This window comes from Microtus pennsylvanicus, chromosome 6 (assembly GCF_037038515.1).
Source record: "Microtus pennsylvanicus isolate mMicPen1 chromosome 6, mMicPen1.hap1, whole genome shotgun sequence".
Taxonomy (NCBI): domain Eukaryota; kingdom Metazoa; phylum Chordata; class Mammalia; order Rodentia; family Cricetidae; genus Microtus; species Microtus pennsylvanicus.
In genome coordinates, this window is record NC_134584.1 from 108458863 (window position 1) to 108475938 (window position 17076).

The window sequence follows — 17076 nt, forward strand, 5'->3', positions numbered from 1 at the left end:
GTGCTGTGTTTACTTGAGGTACGCATAGCTTCCTGCTTGCTCAACATGTCCCAGTGTTTCTTCTGTCTTCTCCATGGCTGCTTTCATTTGGGGTAAGTGTGAGCATTCCACGCACGCGTTCCATACTACGTTGTAACCCGATGACTCAATTGTAGGCATTTTGGCGGTTTCGGCACATATACATACATCTATTTTACTCTGGAAGTATCTGTCACCTGGTGTGGGAGGTCCTTCTGTTGATGTGTGCCAGCCTGGCATATATTTTACCATTCCCCAGTGAAAGGATTTCTAGCATGTTCTATTACCCATAATGCCATAGTGACTAGCTCAGGCCCTGTCTTGGATATGGTAAGAACTGCTCTTACATTCCTGGATATAGACTTCTTGGGTCAGCGTGGGAACACTTAAAGTCATAATTCACCACCAGTTAAGCCTGCCCCAAAAGTTCTTATCAATTTGTTGCTGTAGTAATATAAAAAACATGTCTTTTTACCTCTTCCTTCCATAATATGCCTTGTTATTTTTTGAAGTAGGGTCTCACCGTGTAGCTCTAAGTGTCCTGGAACTCACTTTGTAGATCAGGCTGCCCACAAACTCATAGAAGAAATCCACCTGCCTCTGCCTCCTAAATGCTGTTAAATGTTAAAGTCATGTGCCACCATGCCCGACTTTTGTATATCCATTTTTAAAACTGCCAGGCTAGGAACTGGGGAGATGACTTGACAGTGAAGAACATGTGCTGTCCTTAGAACAGACCTTTGTCTCCCTGCGCCCACATCACGTTAACCAGGTACCCAACCCCAAGAGACATAATTACCTTTAATCCCAGCACTCTGCAGACAAGATCTCTTGAGTTCCAGGACAGCCAGAGTGACACAGAGTCCATGTGTCAAAGACAAAACAAAAACCATCTTTCCTGTAGAATCAGTTTTTGGGTACTGTATTTTTATGTTCATGTAGATCTTAGGATGCCTGGTGTGTTGGTGCTCACCTGTAATCCCAGCCAGTGTCGGATCTATCCCCTGAACCCTGAATTTAGGGAGTTAACCTGTGCAACATCAAGATCCCTTTTCCAGGAAAGGGAAGGAAAAACAACAGAAAACATGTTTAGATGGTCTTTTGGATGAGAGATTTGGGGACCATAGAAGGGAAGTGCTTGACAGGGTTGTGGGTGTGTGGGCCAGAGGGTTCCAGCCCTTGAATGAGGGTGAAGATGAGAGGAGGTGTGAGATCAATTCGAGGTCCACCCTGGTAGGGTAGTGTGGCAGACACAGGAGTGTGAGCACTGTGAAGTTTAAAAGGGGAAAGGGATTGAGACGGCACAGAGCAAGACGGCGCAATAGTTAATGCCCGCGCTGACCCAAAGGACGACACTGAAAATAAACAAGGCAGGCAGCCAGGCAGTGGTTTAATCTGCCTGGCTAGGACTAAATAGCCTTTAGTCACAAACCTTTAATCCCATAGGGAGGTGGATCTCTGTGACTTCAAGGCCAGCTTGGTCTCAGCAAGTTCTAGGACGGCCAGGGCTACACAGAAAAACCCTGTCTTCAAAAATCCAACGCAGATAGTTGTGGACTAGTAATGGAGCAAAAATGACCCATCCCAGGCCACAGCTGATTCCACAGCCACCCTAGTGTCAGTCCTGATAGCTAATAGGTTCTGTCTCTCCAAATTGGTCCCCTATCTTAGGAGAAAGGACAGTCCTCTGTCCCTAGACTCCGAAGTCTTCATCATGCCAGAAGAGTCAGCATTTAGTTAAACGGCATACCTCAACCTGAAGACTACAGAACAGCTGTGAAGAGCAATCTAACAAAGTAGAATGCAAAAAAAAAAAAAAAAAAAAGCCTTGCCTTTTAATGAGGGGAACCAGAAAGCATGAAAAAAGGATCAACTACAAAACTGTTGGTATATCTAAGTTGTAACAGTACATTAGACACCTACTCCCTGTGGGGCTTTTTAAGTGTAGTTCTCTGATCCATTTGACACCCATTTTAGTGAGTGGTTTAAGGTATAGAGCCAACATTTTTCCCCCAGGAGATTTTTAATTACCTACTGGAGTTTATTTAAGCGTTTATCCTTAAGCACTTGTTTCCCTTGGTGAAGGCAAAGCTGAGGGAGGCCGTCTATGCGCCCAGCAGTTCTCCCGGAGAACTATCCTTTCATATAGCATCTAACAAGCACTGGCAGCAAGATGTGGGTCCATGTAGTGTGTGATTGGAGTCGGCAGGAAATCCAGAGAGGGGCTCGCCCCGTGGGGAAAGGACAGCTTTACAGGTGCTGAGATGATGAAATATCATTTCAGGTGAGCCAATAATCCTTTCCAAGTCTTAGAGGAATCTGAAGAGGGTACAGTGAGTTGCTTTTTGTTTTGTTTCTGAAAAAAAGGTATCATGTAGCCCAGGCTGGCCTCAAACTTGCCATAGAGCTAAGGCTAGCCTTTAACTTATTTTCCTGCCTCAGCCTTTGAACTGCTGGGATTAAAGGCATGTGTCGTCATGCCTGGTGCAACTGTGATACTCAGTCTTTTGGGGGACTTCAGAGAGCAGAGTCTGAACTAGACTTATGTGTAAGAGGGTAGCAGAATTGATTTGTTCTCCCAAACATCCTCGCTATTATAGTGCCTCCTTATATATACCTAAGGCAGTATAATTCAAAACAGATGAACGACTCCGTGGGGTTTGTTTTTTTTTAATTCAGAAAAAGAAAGGGAAGAAAAAAATTTAAATGTTTAAATAACTATAGAAGAAAAGATCTGGGTGCTGGGACCTACCACTTCTAGAATAGGGATTAATTGTTTAAACTAAACAAAGGGAGGAAGGGGAGAAAATAAATTATTCTCAATACTGTTTGGCATAATCGCATTGTTTTTCAGCTTCTCATCCCAGCAGCTTCCTGAGAGAGCAGAGATGAGACAGGCAAGAACAGAACAACAGAAGGGCGGGTGCCTTGACTGCGGGACGGGTAGAGCCCTGGGAGGGTCCTCCTGTAGCCCCACTGGGTGTATCCCCCTTTTCTCCACCCCCGCTTTTGGAACCGGGAAGGAACAGATTCAAGAAAAGTTCTCCATGTCTTAGTTTTCAGGGGTACTTGCTGTCTCATCCCAGCCCTCTGGTACTATCTATCCCTTCTGGGTGACTGTCCCCCACCACCAGGAGGCTGCTTGGTAATGTCAACTTATTAAGAATGGGAAATACTTGTGTGGACACTGCGGGGAAGGGGTAGTGCTTTCTGTGGCCTGAGACATTCACTGAAGCCTTTTCACCCACTCAACCTCAGCCTTGAGTCGAGTCATGCAATAGCTTCCAGCTGTAACCCCGATTCTTTACTCACCAGCCCTTTAGGAGCCGGAAAGTGGGTTAGAACAGGCGAGTAAGCAGGGCAAAGTTGCAGACAGGAAGAGGCATGCATGGCAGCCGCCAATCCGCTCTTCCCCAGCAAAGCTCCAGCCCATCTGCAAAGAATTGTCAAGCAATCTTGGTTGGGCAGCCATCCCCGGCAGCTTCAAGGTAACTAAAGTATGAGCCCAAAGCAAATCCTACCCCCAAGCAAGAGGCTGCCTGCTCCTCTTTGGGGTGACAATGAGAGAAAACGGTACATGCACAGGCAGCTGGGCTCGGCTCTCCAGCCTGCTGTCCACTGCTGCTCTCGCCTGAAGGCTAAAGACTTAGGAGCCTTGTGCGAGGGCGTGAGCAGCTGGGTCTCCGCGGTGTCATTTTGTCTCCAGATCAACAGGTGAACTGGAGAGAAAGCCCAGGGCCAAAGGGCGGACGCTGAGAAGATGGTGGGGGACAGTAGTAGTGAGGGCACACGTGAGAGAAGCACCTTGCATGTGACCCGGTGAAGCTTCCTACCCTTGCTGACACTAGATACAGAGTGAGGCCCTAGGTAGGTCCACTCAACTGGGGGTGAATCTAATCCCCTACTACCTGGTGAGACACGGAATAAATGCCCTGGAGAGGGTCTCACCTCGACCACATTTCTTTGGCGGGCTTCACTCACCCATCCGGGCCTAAACTGGAAGAGAGCAGTCCACGGTGCTCCTGCCCAGGCCCGGACCTAGCCTCCTAAAACAGGAAAAGAAACTCTTATCCAAAGCAGGGTGGGGGGAAGGGGGTCGAGGCCCCCCCGCCGCCTCCCAAGGCCATGATTGGTGGAGACGGCGGCGCTAGAAGTTCTCCTTGAGTCGCATGATTGGCTGAGAAAGAGAAGCTCCGCCCAACAGCAGCACTGATTCGTTGCTGGGGACGGCGCAGGGTCCGATTGGTGGGTGGCAGCCCGTCCTCGGCCAGACCGAGGCTTGACTAATCCTGACGTCCCCTTGGGGAGCTCAGTTCCCTCGGTAGACCTCGATCTTGCTGGCCTTGGCCAGCATGTCAATGATGTGGGCTTCGAAGTCAGCGTCGTGCACGCCTGTCTTCCGGAATTCGCCGGCATACCGGTTGTTCTCCCAGTAGTGGTGCCAATTGCCTCGGCTGTCAGCCCCGAACCCATACACGTTCACCTGTGGGGAGGGTAGCACAGGGGTCACTGGGAGTGGGGGGATCGTGGTGGTGGGAGGACCCAAGCCAAGCCTAAGGACACTGACTCAGAGGGGGCTGCTGCTGCTTCTGTCTTTCTCGTTTTTTGTTTGTTTGTTTTTGTTTTGTTTTTCTACAGCAGGGTCCTACGTGGCCCAGGCTGACCTCAAAAAGCTCTTACCTCAGCCTCACCATAGCTGAGATTACAGGTGCCACCATGACCCAGCTATACATTTAACTTTTTAATGAAGTAATTTTATTTTATTATTCATTTGGGTTTTTCGAGACAGGGTTTCTCTGTGTTATGCTGGCTGTCCTGGACCTCACTCTACGGACCAGACTGGTGTTGAACTCACACAGAGATTCCCTGCGTCTGCCTCCTCAGTGCTGGGATTAAAGGCGTGTGCACCACGCTCGGCTAAGTAGTTAGTAAAGTTAAAAGGTACTAAAGACTGGGAAATGCAAGCATACTGTTGTATTACAGAATGACTGCTAAGATGGGAAAGGGCTGCTCCCCTCTGTTTCTAGGCTCTTACTTCCCCTCTAGACGGGCACTCACTACCTCATCACACACATGCAGCGCGAAGAAGAGCACCAGCATTCCTGTGGAAGGGTATCGTCCGTGATGCTCTGTCCACCTGTCATGGATGTACTTGAAGAAGGCTGGGTTGTAAATCTGGACCTGTGAGGAGAATAAGAGGCACATGGAGGGTTTGGAGGCCTAGAGATTCAGGGCAGGCTCTGAGAAGCTCCTAGCAGTTCCTCAGTGGGCTACACATGGGTTTTCCTAGGTTCCCGTGGTCAGTGCTGGAGCCGGGCATACCAGCAGATGCAGATTTTGATGGTCTTGGAAGGGCACTATGCCATTCCTGAGCCACATGACTAGGCACACCTAGAATGAGCCAGCATCTTTTTTTTTTTTTGAGTTAACATGCCCATGTTTTAATAAATGCAGCACTCTCGGGTGGCAGAGAGCATGGCAGGGGGACACAAAACCGGGGAGCCGCCAGCATCTTTTCCACAGTGGCAGGGTCAGAAGAGGAGAGGAGGAGGTGGGGAACTTACCTTTTCTTTGTCCACTCGAAGGAAGGACTTCACTGGAGCGTAGGTGCTGCAAGATGACAGAAAACAAAACAAAAAACCTTTCAAATGGCTCTCCAGGGCGCAGCAACACATCTACTCTTTAAGACCAAATGGTGACAGCCTCACAATTTCTAGACTGATCTATTTCCATCGACTGTTCATCACTGCAGGACCTTGATCAGGTCCTCCGGTGGCTTTCAGGATAAAATTGGAATGGTTTAACAAAGCTTCCAATCTCAATCTTTCTTCCCCAAACTGTTTGCTGGAGAATTCCACACTTGGATTAGCTAATCATCTCAAACTCATCATGTGTCCCGACTAGTTTTTATGTCTGCTGACACAAGCTGGAGGCATCTGAGAGGGGGACTCTAAATTGAGAAAATGTCTGAATAGATCAGGCTGTAGGACATTCTCTCAATTAGCAACTGGTGTAAGAGGGGCCAGCCCATTGTGGGTGATGCCACTCCTGAGATGGTGGTTCTATAAGAAATCCCAGCACTTGGGAGGTAGAGGCAGACCTATGTAAGACAAATCTCTACAGAGCGAGTTCCAGGACAGCCAGGGTAGTTTACACAGTGAAAACCTGTCTCAAAAAACTAATAAATTAAAGGGACGAAGGGAGGGAAGGAGGGGAAGAAGGGGGGAAGGGAGGGAGGAGGGGAGGAAGGAAGGAAGGAAAAAAGGAAGGAAGGAAGGAAAGAAAGGGGGCAGGAAGGAAGAGAGAGAGAGAGAGAAGGAAATCAGGCTGAACGAGCCATAGGGAGCAAGTCAGTAAGCAGCTTTCTCCAGTCATCATGCAGTTCCTGCTTCCAGGTTCCTCTTCTGCCTTCCTTCCATGAACTATGATGTGGAAGTGTAAGCAAGATAAACCCTTTCCATGCCAAGTTGCTTTTGATTATGGTGTTTCATCACAGCAGTAGTAACCCTAACTAGAACACCATGTTTATCCAAGTAACCTCTGTCTAGAGTGACTTTCTCTGCTGTCCCCAGGCTTGGGCCAAACCCCATTTCCTGCTTGCGTGGCTGGCCATGGCTCTGCTGAGTACCCCAGTACTGCATCACGACAACCCTCTTTACCTCCAAATGAGACAATGGACATCCTGGACTAAGAGACTCTAATTCTCTCCCTTTCTCCCCCCCCCCATCTTTTGTTTTCAGAGACAGGGTCTCTGTGTAGCCCTAGCTGTCCTGGGACTTGCTCTGTAGACCAGGCTAGTCTTGAACTCACAGAGATCCGCCTGCCTCTACCTTCCAAAGTGCTGGGCAGTGGTGGCGCACGCTTTTAATCCTTGTCTCAAACCCCAAAGCAACATTAGTAACAAAAATATGATACCATTAAGAAAATGAAAAGACATGGGTTTGCTGGCTGTGTGTGTTAACTTGACACAAGGCAGAGTATTAACCAAATAAACCCTTTCCTCCCAACTTGCTTTTTGGTCATAGTGGTGCATAGCAGCAATAGGAACTCTAAGACAGTGGGCCTGCCGGCTGTGGCAGTGTTTGCCTGCAGTCTCAGCACCCTGACAGCACAGGCAGGGGGATAACAGAAAGATTCAGGCCCATCAGGACTGTAGTGAGACCCTTTCTTGAAAGAACTAAAACAGGGCTGGAGATGGCTTAGTGAGTACAGGCGCCTGCTGCTAAGCCAAACGACCTGAGTTTGCTATCCAAGACCCACATGTCGGGAGGAGAAAATCAGCTCCCACAAAGTGTCCTCTGAACACAAGCTGTGGCTTGTACGAATACCTCTCTGTGAGCACACACACACACGAATAAATGTTTAAAAGTGAAATAACACGGCTGGAGGTGGTGGCGCATGCCTTTAAGGATCTCTGTGAGTTCAAGGCCAGCCTGGTCTACAAAGAGAGTTCCAGGAGATCCAGGGCTATTATACAGAAAAAACCTGTCTTGAAAAAAACCAAAAAAGAAAAAAAAAGGCCACTTGCTGCTTTTGCAGAGGACCTAGGCTCAGTTCCCAGCATCCATATTGTGGCTTACAACCACCTATAGCTTCCTGGGGATCCAACACCCTCTTCCAAAAGTACCAGGGATACATGTAGTGTGCATACATACATGTACGTGCAGGCAGACATTCATACTTCTGAAATACATACATCTAATGTTTCTGTTTTGTTTTTAAGAATTGGTAGGTAGGGGCTGGAGAGATGGCTCAGAGGTTAAGAGCACTGACTGTTCTTCCAAAGGTTCTGAGTTCAATTCCCAGCAACCACATGGTGGCTCACAACCATCTATAATGAGATATGGTGCCCTCTTCTGGCCTGTAGGCATACATGCAGACAGAATGCTGTACACATAATAAATAAATCTTTAAAAAAAAAACGGGGGGGGGGCTGGAGAGATGGCTCAGTGGTTAAGAGCACTGACTACTCTTCTAGAGGACCCAGATTCAATTCCCAGCACCCACATGGCAGCTCACAACTGTCTGTAACTCCTGTTCCAGGGTATCTGACAACCTCACACCAATGCACATAAAGTTAAATAAATCATAAAAAAATATATAAAAAAAAGAATTGGTAGGTAGATATAGTGGTATATCCTTGTATCCAAGAACTGTAGAGGTGGAGGCAGGAACATTAGTTCAAAGCCTGCCATGGCTATTGAGACCCTACGTACACACACACTGAAAAAGCATGGGGCTGGAGAGATGGCTCAGTGGTTAAAAACATTTGCTCCTCTTGCAGAGGAACCAAGTTTAGTTCCTGGCACCTACACCCTGGAACTGGAGTTCCAGGGCATCTGATGCCCTCTTTCAACCATGGGTTCCTGCATACATGTGGTGCATATACACACTCAGTCACATACACATAAAATAAATACATACTAAAAACCAACAAAACAAACAACAAACCCACCAAACCTTTAGTAAGCCAGACCTGGTGACAAAACCCTGTAATCCCAGCTACCAGGGAAGCTGAGGCAGGAGGAGCACACATTTAAGACCTGCTTCAGCTGCAGAGCAACTTCAAGGCCAGTTTTAGCGACTTATGAAGACCTTGTCTACAAAAGTTAATAACAACAACAAACACATCCAGCTGTGATGGAATTATGACCACAGAGACAGTGACCAGAGAGAAGAGCCCCACAGTCCAGAGCTGCCTCCTGGAGAAACCGGTGCAAACTGGGGGTTTCAAGTTTCACTAGTACACCGAGCAGCACCAAGTAGGAAGAGACACAGAATAAGCCGTGCCCCCAGCTAGCCCACCGTTGTGAGCCCTCCCTTCTCACTAATGTAACTAGAGAACACTTCGAACCCTGAGGCCCCCCCCCTGCCATGGAAGCCTGTCACGCATGTGCTACTCAGCCAGCGAAGAGCCTCACAATCGGATCTGTCCTGTAGAGAGGGCGCTGGCAATCCACATTAGGTCCAGGGCCTTGAAGGGTACCAGCACGAAGCTGACGTTGGCAGGCAGGTTCTTGGCACTCTCGGGGTACATGAAATGGTGGGTTGTTCGGCTGCCAACATCCTTCTCAAAGCCCACAGTTGGTGCCTGATTCATCCTGAGGGGAGAAAGAGGGTGACATGAAAAGGAGCTACCACGGAAATGGCACGTGTGTTTTAGAGGGTAATTTGCCACCTACCAAAGATGAACATGGAAGCTGGACATGAGGGCTCACGCTTATAGTCCCAATATTCAAGAAGCTGGAGGCAGGAGGATTGCCACACATTTGAGGCCATCCTGGGCTACAGCGTAACACTTATTTAAAAAAGAAAAAGAAAGAAAGAAAAGGGGGCTGGAGAGATGGCTCAGAGGTTAAGAGCACTGACTGCTCTTCCAAAGGTCCCTGAGTTCAATTCCCAGCAACCACATGGTGCTTACAACCATCTGCAATGATATCTGGCGCCCTCTTCTGGCCTGCGGGCATACATGCAGACAAATACTGAGAATACTGTATACATAATAAATCTTTAAAAAAAAAAGAAAAAAATGTATAAAACGACACACACTTTGACTCAGCAATGGTTGTTTAAGATAAGACCATCCTATTAATAAAACAACTGGTGGGTACATTTTGTACATTCATCCACTGAACGCCAATCAGAACAAAGTAAATTTTACATGCTGGCAACAAACCCAACACCAGTCAGCGAAACATCCAAGTGGTGCAAAGTACCCTGATTCCTTTGTTCTTTTTTTTGAGACAGCCCTGACTGGCCTTAAATTTGCTATGGGCCTAAAGTAGGCCTGGAACTCCTAACCCTCCAAGTGCTGGGATTACAGGTGGGCATCACTAAGTCCAGGTAAGGCTCCCATTTTGGTAAACATTTTACATAATAGTTGAAATAGCCCTAAGCACGAGCCTGCTGGTCTTGTTTTGTTTATGCAGGTCTTTCTGTCTCTGGAGGATGGAGCACCTTACAGCATCGTCACTACCGCAGTAAGGTGGACCATAAGCGCTGCTGTGGCGCAGGGACCCAGGAGGGAGCAACCATCTCCAAGCACCTCCCTAGCCTTCACGCCAGCTCTATGGACCCAGCACAAATGTCGCCTTGTCAGAGTGCCTGACACCATGAGCTGGGCTGAGTGTAGACGTCCCTTGCCACAGGGCACCTCTGCTGTTTCCCTTCTGCTCCTCCCCCAGTAGCAGAAGTGTCAGAGAGGGCAGGGAAGCATCCCAATCGCCTGTGGATGGAAAAGGCAAGAAGGACATGGAAGTGTTCAGCTGGTGATGCTGGGGACCAGACTTACACTTGGGAGGACCTAAGAAGCAGACTTCATCTTACCAGAGACTAAAAGACCAAAGCTCTGAAGATCAAAAGGCTGTGACTGGGAATGAAGTTGCAAAATAAAGTCCAAGATGATGTTTCATAGGCTCCAGAGGAATGAGAAGAAACGTGGCATTCTATGGAGGCTGATTCATCCTAGATAAGTCATACCCTGGACAGGGGCCAGAGGATGACACGCATCTCTGGGACATGCAGCCATGCATTCCAGAAACCTATCTGTTCCTAGCTGCCTTCAGCAGCCAAAGAAACGCTGGGCAGGGCAGATTAGAATTTCCTCAACGCACACAGTGTCTGGCTGTCTCATCCCTTTCACTTATGCTTATGGTGCCTTCTATCACCAGACCACGCTAGGAACTGGATGATCTGCTGGCTAGAGGTGTCAAGATAAGCTCAATTCCAGCTGGAGTCATCAACTAAGACTAAAGAATGAATTTACAGGAGACAGCTGGAGGTGAGAGGTCAGAGAGGTTAGAGCTGGATTTCACTGTGCTGCTCTCCCTGATTCTAGGACGGAAAGGCTTCCCTGGCTGGTTCCAAATCAAGACAGAGAGGGGGGTCTGTAAGCAGCAGCCTCTGCTGCCGTCTGGCTCTTTATACAGACCACAGACGGCCAACTCCACCCGGATCACTGTTTTTACAAAGCAGTTCTAGGGCCCACTCCAAACACGACATCTTGACCTTGCCTCAAGTGAAAGAGAATCTGTGGATGTGTCTGCAGCTAGGACACTCCCATCATAAAATACCATAGTTTTCAGATCTGCAGGTTTTAATCCCTGGGGCTTCCCAATCATCACCCAGGAACCTAATGATAGAGTTGCCCAGAGAAGAAGGTACTCAGGCATCTGAAGGTTGCCTTAGACTCCTTCCTTCCTTCCTTCCTTCCTTCCTTCCTTCCTTCCTTCCTTCCTTCCTTCCTTCCTTCCTTCCTTCTTTCCTCCCTTCCTCCCTCCTTCCTTCTAGCCTCCAAAAGAATGTCACAGGGTTTCTCTGTGTTTTGTTTTGTTTTGTTTTGTTTTTCGAGACAGGGTTTCTCTGTGGCTTTGGAGCCTGTCCTGGCACTAGCTCTTGTAGACCAGGCTGGTCTCGAACTCACAGAGATCCGCCTGCCTCTGCCTCCCAAGTGCTGGGATTAAAGGCGTGCGCCACCACCGCCCGGCAGGGTTTCTCTGTGTAACAGCCCTGGCTATCCTGGAACTCGCTCTATAGACCAGGCTGACCTCCAACTCACAGAGATCCTCCTGCCTCTGCCTCCTAAGTGCTGGTATTAAAGGCATGCCTGGCTTGCCTTGGACTTTTCAAGTACCCCAGGGTTGAAGGGAAGCAATGGAAGCCTCAGTAGAGAGAGATCTTTCACCAGCTTCCAGCTTCCCTCCCTTTTAAGTGCCAGCAACCAGAAGATGAAGACAACCCAAATGGCTCTGGAGTTCTGGGTGGAGCTCAGTATTCTCCTATCTCCCTATTCATCACCATTTCTCATCATAAGGAAGATCTTGCAAAAAAAAATATGGAAATCCTCAGAGACATATTGCTGTGTTGGTGTTGCTATGGAGACAGCAACAGTTTCTAAGACAAAGGCCTTCTGCCTCCTGGGAAATCTGGTTTTCCTCTATGCTCATCGTAGGAAATGTTTAGAAGGAACCTGGAGCTTCAGTATTTTATCCATCCATCATTCATTCATTCATTCATTCATTCATTCATTCATTCATTCATTCATGTGTGCCTGCACTCACCTGTGCATGTATTGGCTAGAGGTTGGCAATGGGAGTCTTCCTCTCCTACTTTCTGTTTCTGTGTGGATGTTTGTTTGTGTGTGGGTGCCCACATGCCATGGTATACATGTGAAGGTCAGATAACAGAGTCAGGGTATCAGTTTCCACCTTTCCTCCTTGAGACAGGGTCTCCGTGTCACTGTGTCGGCTGGGACAATGAGTGCTCAAGCCTCTGGAAAGTGTCTCTGCCTCTCAGCTCCCTTTAGGGGAGCACTGGGATTAAAGAAAACTATACTACAGCATCTGGTTTTTATATGGGTTGAGAATCCAAACTCAGGTTGTCAGGGTTGCCCAACAAGTGCCTTTACCTGCCTTTACCTACTGGGCCATCCCCCCAGTCCCCGCCTCCTTTTTTTTTACACAGCGTTTCTCCTTGAAACTTGAGTTTACCATTTTGGCTAGACTGACTGACCAGTAAGCCCACAGGGTCCACCAATCCCAGTACCACCAGCACTAGGGTACAGGTGCATGCTGCACTAACCAGCTTTTACATGGGTGCGTTTATATCGAACTCTAGTTCTCAGGGTTGCATAACAAGCCTGCCACCCGAACCATCTCCCTAACCCTATTTACTTATTTTTGAGGCAGAGACAGGGAGGGGTTCAATGTACCAAGACTGGCACTGAACTTACTGGGTATCCAAAGATGACCTTGAGTTCCTTATCTTCCTACCTCTATATAAGTGTGTGTCACCATCCCTAGCTTATGCAGTGCTGAGGCTCAAACCCAGAGCCCGGCACACCTAGGCAAGCGCTCTACCAACTGTACACTATCCGCAGCATGAGACTTTGGGCTTCTCCTGAGATGGGGTCTCACTATGTAGCCATGACTATTTCAAACTCAGAGATCTACCTATTTCTGCCTTCCAAGTATTTGGATTAAAGGTGTGGGCTACTGTGCTTGGCTTTGAGGTTTATTTATTTATTTATTTTTGTTTTATGTGCATTGGTGTTTTGCCTACATGGATGTCTGTGTGAAGGTGTCAGATCCCCTGGAACTGGAGTTACAGACAGCTGTGAGCTGCTACGTGGGTGCCAGGAACTGAACCAGGTCCTTTGGGAGAGCAGCCAGTGCTCTTAACCACCGAGCCATCTCTCCAGCCTCTTGAGATGTTTTTTAAGCCAGGAATTTACTATGGCAGCCCAAGTCTGGCCTTGAATTTGGGATTTTTCAGCTTCAGCCTCCAGAGAGCTGAGACCACACACACCTCACCCTCTCTTAAACATGGGTTGTTTTAGGGTTGCAAGGGCGGCAGAATGGGGAGTAGCGAGGACACCTCCTGCCAGGAACATTGCTCTTTGAAAACCATTTATTATTATTTTAAATTTTACTTGGGTGTAGGCGTGTGCATGTGAGTATAGGCACCCATGGAAGCCAGAGGTGTCAGATGCCCTGGTGCCGAGAGTCACTGATAATTGTGGGTCATGTGACATGGGTACCAGGAACTGCACTTGGGTCCTCTGAAAGAGCAGGATGTATTCTTAACCGCTGAGCATCTCTCCAGTCCCAGTAACTTCATTAAGGTTCTCCTAACACCAAAAGGAGAGGCAGAAGTAATGCCACTGGCTTGTGCAGTGTTCAGGGTTAACCCCGGGGCTTTGTGTGCACCGGCAACTGAGCTACATCTCTAGCCTCCCAAAATGATATTTTGTGGGTTTTATTCTTTTTTTAAGATTTATTTATTTAAACCGGGCGGTGGTGGCGCACGCCTTTAATCCCAGCACTTGGGAGGCAGAGGCAGGCAGATCTCTGTGAGTTCGAGACCAGCCTGGTCTACAGAGCTAGTTCCAGGACAGGCTCCAAAGCCACAGAGAAACCCTGTCTCAAAAAACCAAAAAAAAAAAAAAAAAAAGATTTATTTATTTATTATGTATAGTGTTTTGCCTGCAGGCCAGAAGAGGGCACCAGATCTCATTACAGATGGTTGTGAGCCACCATGTGGTTGTTGAGAATTGAACTCAGGACTTCTGAAGGAGCAGCCTTAAGCACTGAGACATCTCTCCTCTCTAGTCCCCTATTTTGTAGGTTTTAAAAAAATATTTTTATTTTATATGTGTGAGTGTTTCACCTGCATGTATGTATATGTAACAATTATGTATCCCCTGAAGTCAGAGTCAGAAATGACTTCAAGGTGCCGTATGGGTGCTGAGAACCAGACTCTGGTCCTATGCAAGGACAGCAAATGCTCTTACACTGATCCCCCTCTCCAGCCCCCCAAATTTATATTCTGAACCCTTCCTCCACACCCAACCTTGAAAAACTAGGACCAGAGACCAAGCCCGTGAACTGAAGTCTGTGGGCACTGGTGTTCTTTAGCACTCGGGACACCTGCACTTGTAGCCTATCAGAAGAGGCCAAAGAAGACTGGCAGGACGGCTCAGGGGGAAGAGAACAAGTTTCGTCCCTGGGACCCAGGTGGTGGAGGGACTTCTGCGAGCTGTCCCCGCCCCCTCCAGATTCCGTGACAGCTCACCTCATGATAAAGTTATGGCCGTCCACATCTTGCCCATAGCCAGAGCCCCGAAGGTTGCCTGAGTTTCCCACCACAGCACAGCGCCGGCACTGTTGGGGGTCCCGGAAGCGGTAGGGGTTCTCGCCAGGCACGATCTGGAACAGCTTCTCCAGCACCTCATTGGTGTTGTGTGACTTGAATTGGGGTTGCAGCATCTGGGCAGGGGAGATGGCCGTGAGGATAGAGAGATGTGCCCCTTCAAGCCTCCCCGCCAGTCGGAGCCACACAGACCTCCATCCCAGGGCTGTCTGGGAGCCCCTCCCCAGGCAGTGAGGAACTCCTCCCCTCTCAAAGGCAGCGAAGTCTTGATTCCCAGTTAGTTTCACTATTGAGAGACCAATACTCAGTACCCTGCCCCCAATGCTCTCGAGAGGCTTGTGGTAGGAGCTGGGGTGTCAAAGTGCTATTTGAGGCATTTTGCAGGGGCTTGTAGGCCTAGGTCATAAAGCAGGGATCTTTTCCATTTTGTCTCCTGGGAGGGGGCACCTGTGGGACTTGTCTGTAACTGCTCTGAACCCTCTGGGAAGTGCAAGGAGTTCATTAAAAAAAAAAAAAAAGTCCAGAGCCAGGTGCAGGTGGTTGGAATAAAACTGGCTCCCTGTGCCCCTTGTCAAGAGCTGGAACCCAAACTGCTAATGATCAACCAAGTCTCCATGTACCAGAGGTTATCTTTGAACTCCTTCTGTCTCCACCTCCTAAGAATTGCGCTTTTTTAGAGACAGGGTTTCAGTACGTAGTCCAGGCTGGTTTTGAGTTTACTATGTAACCCTGGCTGGCTCTGACCACACAGTGATCCTCTTGCCTCAACCTCCTGAGTGCAGGTATTACAAATGTATACCACCGTACCCTGCCAGAGTTCAATGCTCAGTGGGGCCAGGCAGGTGACACACACAAGAGCAAAGGCGGTAGGCACACAGCAAACAAAAGATCATATGCTTGCCGGGCGGTGGTGGCGCACGCCTTTAATCCCAGCACTTGGGAGGCAGAGGCAGGCGGATCTCTGTGAGTTCGAGACCAGCCTGGTCTACAGAGCTAGTTCCAGGACAGGCTCCAAAACCACAGAGAAACCCTGTCTCAAAAAACCAAAAAAAAAAAAAAAAAAGATCATATGCTTACCAAAAAAGAAAAAAGGGGAAATACATGGGCCAGTGAGATGCACTTGCTGCCAAGCCTGAAGTCCTGGAACCCGCACAGTTGGAGGAGAAAACTGACTCAGACCTCCACATGTGACATGCACAAACCCCCCCGCCAGAAATAAAATTTTTTTTTTTTTTGGTTTTTTGAGACAGGGTTTCTCTGTGGTTTTTAAAAATCCAGTCAGACAGGGATGGCACACGCCTTTAATGCCAGTACCCGGGAGGCAGATGCAGATGATCTCTGTGAGCCTGGTCTACGTTGCTGCAGACTGAACCGTAGTCCCATAGGTTTGTGAACAAGCAGGAGCTGCTCAGGGGACCAAAGACTTTTCTGGAACAGAAGCCTGGCTCTGAGACAAGAATTTTCAATTTTATGGTCAAAGGGGATGACGGTGGGGAACAAGAAGAAGTGTGGGTGGAAGGAACACGGTACCTAATAGCCTCTGAGTTCCAGCCCTGTGACTGAAGGCCTGGCTCGTCCCCTCGGAAGAGTCCTGGTCTGGCTCTACAAGGTCATCCCTGAGACTACAATGGCAGGCAAACATGGGCACTTTTTGAACCTTGATTTTCTCCATAGAACAAGGATTGTAGCTGTGACTGACAGGCAGAACTCCTCTACAAGGGGAGCCTACGGGGTTCCTGCTCCACAGATGCTAGTCTTGGAGGACTGGCCAACACACAGATTCTGGGCAGTTGTCTTGATACATGTAGTCATGTACCCTCACATCCCTGAAGAAGGAGAGGAGAGAGCTGGGCAGTGGTGGGATCTCTGAGAGTTCAAGGCCAGCCTGTCTACAAGAGGATAGGCTCCAAAGGTACAGAGAAACCCTGCCTCAGAAAACAAACAAACAAACAACAAAAAAAAAGGCATTTTGCTCCCACGCTGGCTGGAAGAACAGGGACCAGGAACTGACTCTCCATGCCAGGAAAAACAGGCAGCCTACAAGCTCCATTCTTGGCCCAGGAGGCAACCAGATGGCCCTGTCGAACCTGGGAAGTGATGCTCCAGAGATGATGGGGGCAGGGTGGAGGGTATGAAAAGCAAAAGGTCTTGGAACCTAGGAAAACAGGAATGAACCTGTTTTGGGTCCTTCTGAGGCTCCTCTGCTCTCACCTCCTTTAGCAGCTAAGATTTACAAAGTCCTTTCCCAGGCCAAAGCCATCTTCTCCAGCCACTGTAAAGAACCAAAAACGACTCTTGAATTGTTTATAATTACTCTGAGCCAACACTTACCAATAGGATATTCAATCTTAAAATCTACATTTCTCACTTGGGAGGCAGAGGCAGGTAAATCTCTGTGCTTGGTCTTCA

The 17076-nt window shown here is 48.4% G+C and overlaps 1 protein-coding gene across 1 annotated transcript in view; it reads right to left on the bottom strand.

Moving 5' to 3' along the window:
- Positions 1-2672: 2672 nt before the first annotated feature.
- The window catches only part of St3gal2 (ST3 beta-galactoside alpha-2,3-sialyltransferase 2), a 52017-nt gene continuing 37613 nt past the window's right edge, over positions 2673-17076 (bottom strand). Inside the window, exons 3-7 of the mRNA XM_075977320.1 lie at positions 14590-14783; positions 8940-9119; positions 5583-5628; positions 5080-5199; positions 2673-4501 (exon numbers count right to left, since the gene is read on the bottom strand). Of these exons, the coding sequence (XP_075833435.1) occupies positions 4328-4501; positions 5080-5199; positions 5583-5628; positions 8940-9119; positions 14590-14783 (714 nt within the window). The 3' untranslated portion in view covers positions 2673-4327. The remainder of the gene's footprint in view (positions 4502-5079; positions 5200-5582; positions 5629-8939; positions 9120-14589; positions 14784-17076) is intronic.